This window comes from Octodon degus, unplaced genomic scaffold (genome assembly GCF_000260255.1).
Source record: "Octodon degus isolate 3935 unplaced genomic scaffold, OctDeg1.0 scaffold00191, whole genome shotgun sequence".
Lineage (NCBI taxonomy): Eukaryota > Metazoa > Chordata > Mammalia > Rodentia > Octodontidae > Octodon > Octodon degus.
Window position 1 is genome coordinate 4,941,224 of NW_004524767.1, and position 14,220 is coordinate 4,955,443.

The window sequence follows — 14,220 nt, forward strand, 5'->3', positions numbered from 1 at the left end:
TAAAACTACATTATAACTTTGTTCAAATATATAAAACTACACGTATATGCTATGCATTTAAATCATGTAGAAGAAATTCTTACTGGGACACTAAATAATATTCCTTATGAGTATGCATAGATAATTATTTTATCAGATTGTGACTATTTAATTATTTTTTCTTCCAAAAATGCTAAAAATGGATGAAGACAAAGGAAGATAGGTAATGGCATATTTATTTTTTTATGTTTGTACATTTTCTCTTCTCTGTGACTCCATAGGATTAAATTATTTTTCCCTTTCTAACTATCCTAGACAGACTTTAATCTGTAGTCAAACAAAATCAAATATTGGGCAGTTATCACATTCCCAAACAGCCAAAAATTAATCAGCAAATTAAATTTTCTTCAATCACACCATCTTCCCACTCGTTTAATTGTAGATTTTGTTAATGTCCCCGTGGGTCAGCCGTGTCTGTTTATTTGTACGGTCAGCCCAGGCTATGTCATTCGGAAGTTGATCCTGTTACCCCGATGACCAGACTCAAAGCATAACATTTGAGGAAGAGAAGGCTGAATCCTTTCAGCTGGAGTGACAGTGCAAGAAGTAGATAAAGATGACCGAGTCACAGAAAGACAATAAATGTAAAAAAAAGGGAAAAACCGATAAGAAAGTACGTGCTATTGCACGTTCCAGACAGTGATAAGGAAACGCAGAGAAAACAGTAGGTAGTGGTCTATGAAAACATTAAAAATTATATTTAAGACTGTTTCACCGAATATAGCATTCTTTATACTTTTATTATCTCTTTAAAATGTTCAATATTTATTTTTTTAAAAGCATACTATATATTATCCATTCTCATTAACACTTAGTCGTTTCTTCCAAGAAAGGTTTGTGTTCGCGTCTAGTTTCTTTCCTTAAACAGATACATGGTGAAGAACGCAAAGCTAATCTTTTTAAAAGTGTATGAAGTTTATTGTTTAACGCAAAGAAACTTCTTGCTTTCAGATGTTCCTGGCTGAATACGCAGGACCCCTGCTGATATACCTCCTCTTTTATTTGCGGGTTTCCCAAATATACGATGTGAAAGAGAGCGCCGGACGACTGCGCCACCCGGTGGTCCAGTGAGTAACGCGCTAGTGCGTCCGGGATGTGGTGGAGCGCGGCGGGTGCTCGCCCGCCGGTGGCAAGCTGAGAATCGTACCTGCCTAGTGTGTGCCATCTCAGAGCTTGGTAACTCAGTACACTGTGGAACTGTGCTTTGCAACTGCTGCCCAGATTGGGAGATTTTCATACTTTATGTTTCTACTAAGACAAAATAATAATAATAATAATAATAATAATAATAATAATAAATTTAAAAAAATTGGACATAAAACCATGCTGAAGTAGAAGACATTTGATTTAGTTAATTTTCTCTAATTGTTGAGACAAAATACCCAACACCCAACGCTAAAAGGGGAGCGGTTTATTGAGCTCGTAGTTCCTAGAGGCTCGAGTCCACATCAGCTGGCTCCAAGGCAGCGTGGGACACAGCAAGGGCATCACAGAGAAGCAGGCCAGGTAGCCACAAGGTAGCCACAGCAAGAGGGAGCAGACGAATCTCTCTGTCCCTTATACTGTATGCAGTCTTCTCGCCTGAGGGCGTTTGTGGCACTCACACGCTTAATCCCGAGGGAAATAGGCCAACCAACTAGCAGCGTGATTTACTAGTCACACACTCGTAATCCCAGCATCACACGCTTGCCATTCCGCAGCCTCCGAAAGAGCCTTATGACCATGTGAGGCTTTCGGGAAACGTCTAGACACAAACTAGAGCAACACACCATAACATAGGAAGGTAAAAAATTATGAATTCAACACAATTATGTCCCATAAACCAGGGATATTTGCAATAAGCAGATACTTGTTAATAAAAGTTAGTTATAAACCTTATTAAGTAGGCTCAAGTATAGGAATGTGCTGCTTAGGAACTATTCATAGGTTATACAACAAGTTTGTAAATATATAATTATAGAACTAGCAGATATACTGCAAATAGAAATAAGTAATAATGACCATAATAAAGAAAGTAGAATGAGAAATTCAGAAATATCATTTAAGAAAGCTAATCCTTAACAGACAAAAAGCCATGTACTGGGCTCAAGAAATAAATATGTCTCCATAAGTCCCATGCAAATTTGGCATGATTGCACAGGACAAAAATCCTAGCACTCCTAGCACCGAGGTAGGGGCGGTGCCAATTCAAATCCAGTCCCAACAACTTAGCAAGAGCTCATCTCAAAACATATAAATAGGGCCAGCGAGATAGCTCAGCAGCAAGCACAAGGTCCTGAGTGCAGTCCTAGTACCACTATATAATATGTAACATATATGCCAATATATTACATGTATATGTATAAAAATGGTGGGGATGCAAAGCATTTGAAAGCCTAAGTTTTAAGTCCCTAGTGTTTCACATGAAAGACATGGGCAATGCTGCAAAAGAAAATAATAATGAACTAAATAATAAGTAGAAGCAAAAGTTTCTCGGGTTCACTTTAGTAAATCAAAATTCAAACATCAAACAATAATTAAAATATGGCTTAAAAAGAATAAGATAGTTATCGAATATTATAATTTAATGTACAACTATTATTGTGGTACCAAGGCTAGGACTTGAACCTTACACTTTCCAGGCAGGCTCTTATGCCACTGAGCTATCCCCTGGCCCCAAATATTATTATTTAATGTGTTGTAAAAATAACATGTAAGACAGTATGCCAAATTAAACAGAAAACTGATTATTTAATATGTCACATTAGGTTGTTGAGTATAAATATGCTAAAAGAAAATACAAATTCAACAAATACCATGCATTACAAAATACTCTGGGTTAATTAACAAAGTATAAATATTTAGACTTAGGGATCCTTTTCCTTTTTTATCATAATTAAATCACCATGAGCCCTTTCTCACATGCCCATCTAATGACGCCGTCCCCAGCATCAACTTTCTTTGCTTCTTTTTGTTCTCTTATTTGAACTTCAAGTAGAAAATCAATATTTCTTACTTGGACAACCATTCCTGCTCCTCCCATAACAACGGCCCTGTTAAATGGAAATTTCTCTGAGCAACTCATACATGAAAATTTTATTTCACAGAATCATGCTTTGTTGTTCCCTCTTTAGATTTCAAGTTTTATACTGGACATGTTTCAGCGCCTGTACTATTATTGCTATTTAATACATTACTCATTACATGCATTACAGGAAATACTCAACAAGGTGTTTGAATGAAAAGACTAAGTCAATACACTTTGTATTTTATTTTACTTTATTTCATTTTTGTCTTCCTTTGAGACAGCGTCTCACCAGGCAGCTTAGGCTGGCTGGAGCTCACTTTGTAGTCCAAGCTGGTCTTGAACTTGCACCGCTCCTCTTGCCTTAGCTTCCCAAGTGCTGGGATTACAGTCATGCATCACCACGCCCTGCTAATACACATAGATAATTGCACTGAATGTTTTGAAAGGATAAAAGGAAAAATTCTAATGTGAATTGATCTTTTTAGATGGCATTTCTAAGTGACACAAAAACATTTTCCTTTGTTTCCGATGGAATGAATTAGATTTCAACTACTGAATTTGAGAAATTCATACATGGAAAGAATCTGTGGTGCAAAGTAGTTGAGTAAATTATAGGAGCAGAAAGAAGGCAAGTGTGGCCCGGAAGAAAGGCAAGGAGGTTTTGACCAAAGGAGGCATTCACAAAATTAATTCAAAAGTCAGAGATCTGTATGTGACTCTAACAACACAGATTTCTTAATTCTTTGAGGACATACATACTCCAGAACCTCTAGATCCATTAAGGATGAGCTAAGCATTAGGAACGATTATTATCTCAATCTTTCCTTCCTTTTCCTCAGCTGAAACTCGGTGCCCTGCTTTCCTCGCAGCTGTGTGACGTCGCTTCTGTGCTTCATTTCATGATCCGTAACCCCCAGAACCTTTAATGGACAAAGTATCTCAAAATTTCAAATACTGTGATTGAAAAAATAATTGGACCAAAGCTGATTTATGAAGTTACAGTTAGTTTAACAATGGATAGAGAGAGAAAAGGAAAAGTGTAGGTTAGGAAATCAAACATAATTAATTAGGTAATAGTATTTGTAAATGAAATGAAACTTGGTGAGCAGCCAGTGGTGGGCACCGTGGCGTGCAGCCAATCGACTGTAAAACGCCAGGTGCATGCGCGATGTTGCTCTCTATGCCCTTGGGGAAAACCGAAAACAAACAGATGATCTAATGTTAAAGTATCATAGTTTGAACCAAAATTTCTCACTTAAGCTTTGCTTATATTGCTAAGATTCACCTAAATATTTTATTTTCTTACAAAATGATAATTTATATTACTTGGGGTTTTTGCATAACAACTTCCACAAAAGAACCATGAAAGTGTGAGATATTAATTTCTTTACCAAGCCATAGAATTAACAAGACAAAGTTCTGTATGAGGTCCTTTGCCTTTTCTTGTCTTGCTGCCTAGAATGTAAACCAGATCAGCTGACACCCAGACTACTTGTTGTCTTACCTTTCTCAGAATTTAATTATAAACATACGCATCACATAGAACTTGTTTATCACATAATGTCTACATGCTTGGATTTTTATGAAGCAGTAATGCTAGATTTGTTGTTGATTTACCAAGTTAGTGTTTGTTATTTTTGCTTTTACTAAAGTCTTTGCTACTAAAAATCATTAATGCATTTTTCATAAAATAAACTTGCCTTCTGATAACCTCAATACCCATTTTTTATGTGTAGAAACTGCAGCTGATTTTTATTCTCAGTCTGTGAAATTATGACATTACAGGTTTGTGCTGATCGTCTTAACAGCGAAAAAGCCTTTGAGAATTTCACCTTTTCCTTATAACGAAATAGCTACAAACCTTAATGAAAATTATCACTGTAAATCAGATTTGATATTTATTTTTAAGAGTCATTATGCAGAAATGGCAAGAAAAGATGCTATCTTAGAACACAATGATGAAATGCAAAGAGATAAAATATAACATGCAAGAAAGGCAAAGCACAAACTAATAAAATAAAAATTAAATGCTGCAATATGTGTGCATAGAAAATGAAATTCATACTTCTACTATCCTAGTCCCTGCTAAAGGCCAAGAAGACAATTAAGAAATTATTCTGTATATTATAAAATGTCAAATGGATTCTAAGTAGGTTTTAGATATTTTTAATACTTGTAAATTATGTGATTTAATCTTGAGGCATTTTGAAATGAACACATGTGCAATGAGTACGTTTATACCTACTCTTGGGGCAGGTGTGAGCATAACAGTTTATGATTGATATTATAAATTATTTCTGTATCATCCGAAGTAAATTTACAGTCTCATAACAGATGCTATTCATTATTAAATGTTTTAAAAATTTTCTACACTAAAATATCAAATAGTTGTGTTTATTGTGAGAATTATATGCCCTCAAAGATTTTTTATATTAATAAATTATTTAATATCTCATCCATTAGGTAAGCTGGAAATTGGGTGAAATTAAAACTTGACATTTATTCATTTCTTTTTCTTTCTTTTTTTTTTTTTTTTTTCTAGTCTGGCTTGCTTCTGTCATTGCATACATTACATCCGGCATATTTTGGAGACGTTATTTGTTCACAAAGTTTCTGCAGACCATACACCATTGAAAAACTTGATAAAGGTGAGAATTAATACATTCTATATTTTAAATTAATATTGATAAGTTTTGCATGTAAGTCATTTGCAAAATATTAAATTATGTTTTTACTTCTCTACAGTAGGTTTTTCTGTGTAGTTATGTCAGGACATATTCAATTTTCATCTCCTGAAATGAACTTTTTTCACTGGAGCTGCCCTCAAATGGTAGCTGCACAGAAAGAATGAATGTGACATTATGGTAGAAGGTATAGACTGTGAGAAATTGCTTCTCATCTAGGGAGTACTTAGCAATGAATTCAGATTTCTTTTGTGCCACTTGAAAAAGATGAGCCTAACAAATGAATAACTTGAAAAAAATACCTCTCTATGATTAATGGCATTGTATCTCATGATTTCATGGCAACTGTTAATGTAATCTCTGTGTATTTGCTCTTCCAAAAAAGTTTTCAGCATTGAAATGCCTATGTAAAGTGGTACTTTAATTAGAAACGTACTTTAGACAACACCATTTACTTCAACTTTTCAATTCATGTTTAAAATAATGTTCAATTTAAAGTTTATTTTCAAATCATGTATACCATTATAAAAATTCTCTCATTTTGGCAAACATCTCCTTTTTAAAAACTTCCAACAAAGTTTTATAGTTCTTATACTAAAAAAACCTCCCAAATGCTATTACCTCAGAAATCGTTTAGAACATTTTCTCTTTTGAAAGAAAATATTACAACTTATAAATCATAGCAAGATGAAAATGTTATTTCCCAGTACTCTTAATTATGAGACATTTCCTTTTCTAATAAATCAAGTTGTTACTAATGATTAAGTATTTCATTTTTTTAGTCACTGTAAGAATATATCCTATATCAGTTATTATTTATTACTTTATTCTTATTTTTACTTGATTGACAAAGCCATTCTTGAAAACACAAAATATAAGACTGTATGTAGCTGGGGGTCAAAAATCTATTAATATTAATAGTGACGGGGCATAGGAAAGTACTTTTTCAGTCATGTCCAAAAGGTAATTTTAAAATGTTATCTTACTAGGCATAGAAGTATTTTATTTGTTGGCCAGTGAGATAGCTCAGTGGACTAAGTGCCTGCTTAGGTGTGCACAAGGACCAGGGTTCGATCCCCTGTACCGCATGAGCACCAGCCCTGTCCCCAGGAGCTCTGAGCCAGCCATGGACTCCCAGCATGGTGAAACACGCCTGTAATCCCAGTGCTGGGGAGGCTGAAAACAGGAGGATCACTACTAGTCTGGGCTGTGTAGTGAGACCCTGTACCAAGTACATTTAAAAAAATAATCTATGTGCCCAGTTTACTCAATATATTATATTTCATAGAAGAAAGTTTCAAATATATGATAATGAATAAGGGCATATTGAATTATATCTTTTATTACTTTTATTTTGCTGTGTTGAATCTATAGAGCTGTGCCTTGTATTGGGGATTCACTTCTTGGATTGCCTACTACATTAATCACCCACGTTATACACCACCGTGTAAGTAGAATTTCTTCAAAACTAATCCTGTGCTAAATTACCACCTGAGAATTCTGCATTAAATCATTAAAAACATGAAGAATCTGGCATTCTTAAAGCAACAATTGATAAAAAAATGCTAATGTCAAACTTCTCTTATATTATAATTTACTAAATTTTTATGTAGACTACAAAAATAAAATTTGATGGATATACTTTGAACTTTTCATCTATGGGGGAAGTCTAGTAAATTTATTAGTTGATTGCAAAACCTCAAAAGGAAATATAAAACAAAATAGTGAATACTAAAATAAATATCTATATAATTATATATTTATGAAAAATTAGCCTATTTTAAGCTGTTTTAAAAGCTAATAGCAAATATTTAATTTATTCTAAATATGTCAGTGAGGAAAAAGAGGTAATTTTCCCTATAACGTACTGGTTCCTACCTATAACTATTTATTGCGTATCTTGGTTTCTTTGACTTGGATTGGCAATGTGTTGGAAAATGTCGTGCACCCCCGCTAAATCTTCAGTTTCTTACCTCAGGAAAGCAGGCCTGACCCAATCAAGGAGTTCCATTTCTTTTCTTCAGGTGCAATTTTCAAAGTTTTTACTGTTGTCCATGAAGTAAACAGAGAAGAGCCCATGAAGTAAATGTTTTCCCATTTAATACACAATCACTTTATGTTTCATTTCTGGTATTTGTAAAGCTAAAGATAAACTGAAATTAGTGGGCTATTCAAGCTTTATTTTAAGTTTTAGAAATTAATAATCTGGTCTAATATCTTTTCCTGAAATATTGACAGTTATTTAGGGTCATAGTTATATTCAATGACCTAAGCTGAGTCTATGAAGAGAACCACATGACACAGTTTAAAATTTTAACATTAATATTAATTATACAGGGGAAAATTTCCTGCTCTCATGTAACAGATGTTCTGAATATTTTATAACAAGATGTAGTTAACTGTGGAAGAAATACATGTGCTCCAAAGTATTTTGATAAGATGACCCTGTGAAAAATATTAACAAATACCATAGCAAATAGTACATTGATTTTGTTAATGTATGTAAAACATTTACTATATTTGCTAAAATTACACAACTGCTACTTTTATAATTGGCAAATAATGTGTTAATATCCCCCTTTTATTTTAGGGGTAAAAGGCCTCTGAACAATTAATTCACTGTGATAGTCAACCTTAATTACATAAAGTGAAGCAGTCAAATTTCATAGAGGCCCCTACTGAATCATAATACTTCTTTCAGGTGGAAGATGTCTTGTATATAACATTCCTATTTTGTATGTTTTAAATATATGTTCAGTTCAAATGCACATTCAGTTATTTGGTTCCTTAAATAATGACGAGTACTTCTTGCTGTGGCTTTAATTTCAGTTACTTCAGTGTGAATTACAAATGTATGTAGGACTGGCCAGATAGCTCAGCTGACTAAAGTGCCTGCTTAGGTAGGGGTTTGATGTCTGGCATGCCTGCCAGCCCCACCCCCAGAGCGCCCTGTGAGGGTGACTGAGACTGGCTGTGGTGGCACACGCCTTTAATCCCAGGGCCTGGGAGGCTGAAAACAGGAGGATCACTAAGAGTCTGATCTGTGTAGTGAGACCCTGTAGACCCTGTACTAAATAAAATAAATAAATAAATGGAGCATACGCTGCATAGATAGCTACTCAGTGTGTGTAACACTGTGTAACACATGGATGCATAGGCTGATAAGCAATGGAAACGACTGAGATCAATGATGAACAATAAATGTGTGACATGACATTCAATGACAACTACATGTCTGTTATTCAGTTCACTCACAATCTCTAAAGCTGATGCCTTCTTATTTTCCTGTAATAACCTGAGTGATATTTTTAATTGATAATTGGAAGAGAAATGGATCAACAAAGATGGGCATGCAGCAAAAAAAACAAGAGATGATAGCCAGGGAGGAGGGTCATAAGTGTTAGGTTAGCCTAGGCAACTCAGCAAGCTCCATCACAAAACAAAATATAACACAAAGGTCTGGGGACATAGTCAGTGGTAGAGTCCCACTGGTTTAATTCCAAGTGCAGAGGAAAATCCTGTAGACAGGATAATGCTACCATTAAAATTTGAAAGCATTTGTGATGAAAAAACATTAAAAAGTTGAGTAAATGTGTACATTAAAGACATCACTGGAGGCAGTTCTTACACTGGAAGTGCAAGGAGATGTGTTGAAATGGATGCAGATCTGAAAAAGGGCCCATCGTTAGGCCTCGGGTGCGCACAGTCCATGCAGATACAGAAATGATTCACACTAGGAACTGCAGCTCTGTGCAAGAAGATATTTTTCTGAGCTAATCATATTTTTTTCTTACAAGGAAATAAAATACTTCAACCCTCAATCATTCTCATTTTAAATTCCAATAAACTACATAAATGTTAGTATTATTACATTTTTATTTTCATATGAACTTAGAACTGGCACTGAGAGTTGTTAATGATTTTGAAATTGGAAAAAACCAGACTTTCCCTCATTTTTAAGGTCTCATACAATAATGCAAATAGAAGAGTACCTGTATTTTCAAAATTGTCTTTTATTTTTTCAAAAACATTAAAAGTGAGCATCCTATCTAATTCACTGGTGTGGAGTCCCTCCTTGTAACTACAATGACATTTGAATGAGTTTTGGCTTGTTTATTAGAGACTTAAGGTAATTTTCACATTAAAATAATATGTAAAATACAATCACATCTAAGTAAACATAATTTTATTCTGTTAATATTTATTTTACGATAACATTTCCCATAGAAAATCCTTACTGATGAAAACAAGATCCCCCCACCACCAAGGACATAATGGGTTATTAAAACATAATACAACATGAGTGGAGTCCAGCACTGACTTCTCTATTCAACAATTACTCATAGAGCATCTGTCCCAGGATTATGCTGTGCACAGTGGAAGAAAGACAACTACAAGCCTTATATTCAAGTTGCTCATTTTGCTTTCAGTACATGCAATATTGTGAAATTCTATGAGCCCCTATGCTTTTGGCCTTTATTATTCTGTAACCATGAAAGGTACATAACTTTCAGTTCACAATATTGCATGAAGACTAGAAGACAACAAGAGTGAATATTTTGGAGACTACTTGGCATCTTCAGAAAGAACTGTCAATGGGAAGTTCTGCTTAAGGAGGTGTCACTCCTTAAACAGCATGTGATGGGACAGTTATTTTTTCCTTGCACTCACCCAATAAAGTAGTCATACATTAACTATTATTAGCTCTTCCTGTGTCATTGTCACCATGCAAAACAATTGACACATCTTATCACTTTTAATCATTAAGAAAATATAACACTAGTGTTGGGTGTTCTGGCAAAAGACTGTAATTCCAGTACTTGGGAGGCTGAGTCAGGAGGGTCATTGTTAATCTGAGGCCAATTTAGGCTACACAGTGATTTCAAGGCCAGCCCTTACTACATAGTAAGCCCTTGTCTCAAAAAATAATAATAGTACTACCAATAATCTATCTCCATTTGACTAGGGCTATAGCTACATTTACAAAGTGCAGGCAGATTTTTCCAAGTTTGCTCAGCAAGTAACTAGGATAGGATCTACAGTTTAGATGCAGAAAGAAATAACCTAGGAAAGACTAGACATTGTCATAAGACAGTAAGAAAAATGTCAAGGAAGCATATCAATTTGTTCATGAGTTTTGATCCAGTTAGTATAGGCTCCTTTTTCTTAAATTTATAGTGATATAGGTTAAATTAACTGGCCTAATTAGCCTACATTAGAGTGTTTTAATCTGTCATATGTGTGTGTCAGGTATTAGACTTTATTTTTTCTTGGAATTTACTTTTTTTGCATTTATAATCCAAATAATCATACCCTGAATTTATTATCTCTTCCTAAGACTGTTGAAAAATTCCCTTATCTTTTTTTACTCTTAGATTAGTATTAATAAAATATTTAATTCAAGCAAAAGGATCATATATTAGATTGTGAATATTCAGTGTTACACCTAAAGAGAACAGAGTCCAAACCATATTATCTGCAGGTGATTTAAAATAGACCTTACAAGTACAACCTAAATACAAACAAATTAAAACACATTAAAAACCCTCAAAAATTGAATCTAGAAACTACAACATTTCTAAATAAGTATTCAGTTAAAAGCAAAAAAAAACACTAAAATTAGAAGAATCATATGAATTATAGAAAAGTCTATGACAAGAAATAGTATATAAAAAATAGTATATACAAAATAGTATATACAAAAATTTTATCAACACAATTATAATCCAATGAAGTATGTATTAAGTCCATACTTTCTTTTCAAATATATTCTACTTTAATAGTGCTCTGCATTAAGTGCATGCACTTAAAGTTGGAAATGAACAATTGATCTAAATTCTACAAGGTTCTAGTCAGAAATTTTCTTCAAAATAGCAAACAGTGGTTAAATTTAGTGGCACTTTGTGTGTCTTTTCCAGCATACAGTTGGGCATTGCATATGCTATTTCACTTACATATTCCTGTATTTCATTCAAGATACATTTTCTTGTAGTATTGAATTTTATTTTTATGTTTTTACAGACATGGTTATAATTTTTACTGCTGTTCTTAGCTGCCTGAATCAACTGCATTTCTTTTTACCACACTTCTTCCAGCCATTGCTCTGCTAGCCCTGACATTGTCACAATCATCATCATTCATCTGCAATGAATTTAACTTAGTAAGATTAATAGCATATACACACTAATACATAGTATCATAAATAAAAACATAATGGATATTCATTTGCAACACACACATTTTCTATACAGATTAAATAAAATTTAAAAGTAAAATAATTATTGTATTGAAAATTAATCAATGGTGAGACTTTATCACTACTCCCAATCAAGAATGCACATGTCCAAAATAAAAGAATAACTGCCTTGTAGGTTGCCTTGATAATCTAAATGCAATTTTTATTTCACTTCTGTGCATCAAACTGAAGGTCTTGCTTATTGTAAGCAAGTGCTTTAATGCACAATTATATCCCCATCCCCAAAGCATGAAGTAACATACCAGTGATTAAAATATTGTAAAATTATCAACAAATAAAGTTTTCTTGCAAGGTTTTAACATGCTCTATGTATCATTTTGATTTTTGGAAATATATATGAAAAATATTTTTAAGATTGAGCTTCACCAAGTATAACTTTTTTTTTTTTCAGAACTGGGGATTGAACTCAGGCCCTTGCACTTGCCAGGCAGGCCCCTATTCTTCTGATCAATCTCCCTGGCCCCAAGTATCTCTTTATAACACAACTCTAATTTATTAAATTTGGGGATGAATTTTGTTTGCTTATTTTGATACAGGGCCCTGCTCTAGCTGGCCTTTGAGCTCACTATGTAACCCAGGGTAACTTTGAACCTGTGGTCATCCTCTAGCCTCAGCTCCCAGAGTGTTGGGAATACAGTACTGTACATCACACCTAGACTCAGTCCCTCTCTTTCTACAGCAATGTATATCCAGTTTTATAGGCCAAAGCACAATCGTATGCTCAAAAGAGACCTTTCTTATCTCTCTGGTTACAAGTCCTTCCTTTCAGTTTTCCTGATAACTAATGCACAAGCCCTTTTGGTAGCACTTATCAGGGTCCCAAACTACCATTCGCCATCTTATGATTAGCGCCTGCTTCCCCATCACATGTGAGTTCTGTCAAACTAAGGATTATATTTGTTTTGTATTTAATTTATAAAAACCATACCAGGGCAGTGTTTGCCATTTGAAATCTTAATAACTATTGTTAAGTAGGTGAAATTTGGACACAGCAGGTATCAGTATAATAAATGTAGGTAGAAATGGATATCATCCAAACATTATAACTTACTAAAGATCAATTATTAGTTATAAAGAAAATATGTAATATTAGGGGAGTTACAAAATTGTTCTGCGAAGTATTATAAAAACATGCAAATATAAACAAATATCTTAAAAGGATTCAGAATTATAGTTTTGTAACTGGTGGGATTTCTCCTTTTGTACTTTCTCTTTGTATATTTTTCATTTTCCCAAATATTCTCCATCTTGCATTTTTTTAATAATTGAATCTATGTGCACTATGAAATCAACCTCTGATCTATGTACATTTTGTGTACATATTTTATAACGTATATTCATGAAAAACTTTTATGTCATCTTTTGACTAAAGTACACTTTCACATTTCTTTTTTTTTGGTGGAAATGGGGATTGAACTCAGGCCCTTTTGTTTGCCAGGGAAGCGCTTATTCCACTAAGCCATCTTCCCGGCCCCACTTCCACACTTCTAATACAAGAAAACAGAACTTCTGTGAAATATTGATTGAAAAGATGTTCAATGTATTAATATTTATCATACAAGAAATTAGTTTCAATCTTTAAATCTTCCCTTCAAATCTCAGACCTAGAAATATAATGTTTCAGTAGTGAAAATATACTTTTTCACTATGGATTCTACAGAAAATGGATGATAATTAATGTTTTGAGTCAGTCAAATCACACAGTATGATGATGAGTATTTCAAAGTGTTTAGAAAGCCTTCACTGTATTATTGTAGAAATAATGCAAATTTCTGAATGACAAATTCTAGTAACTTAATTATAGGTGTTTTTACATAAATATAGTAACCATGCATATATATATATATATATATATGAATAAAAAGTCGGTAAACATGATCACATCACATAATTCCATTCTTAATATTCTTAATAATATATTCTAACATTTTTACCATGGGAAAGGTGTCTTGAGGATATTGTATTGAATTTTACTTTATACATTACTGTATGTAGTCCCAGGAACTTAAATAGCTACATTTTTAAGGTAAGTTTTGTTAATAGAAAATAGTACTTGCTTCATGTATTTGCCTTTATTGTAAACTACAAAGCATTTAAAGTAGTATCTGCTTAAAAACATCTCCATGAATATGCAGATATTCAACATTGAATTGATTTTTTAAGTTGTTGGAAGGATTTTTTTTTTTTTTTTTTTTTGGCTGGCTCAGGCTGCCTTAAGGGCAGGTCTGGTAAGG

At 33.7% G+C, this 14,220-nt stretch overlaps 1 protein-coding gene across 1 annotated transcript in view; it reads left to right on the forward strand.

Moving 5' to 3' along the window:
• The window catches only part of Tecrl (trans-2,3-enoyl-CoA reductase like), a 148,642-nt gene that overhangs the window by 118,258 nt on the left and 16,164 nt on the right, over nucleotides 1-14,220 (forward strand). Inside the window, exons 4-6 of the mRNA XM_004644088.2 lie at nucleotides 991-1,106; nucleotides 5,589-5,694; nucleotides 7,105-7,177. Coding sequence (XP_004644145.1) covers nucleotides 991-1,106; nucleotides 5,589-5,694; nucleotides 7,105-7,177 — 295 coding nt within the window. The remainder of the gene's footprint in view (nucleotides 1-990; nucleotides 1,107-5,588; nucleotides 5,695-7,104; nucleotides 7,178-14,220) is intronic.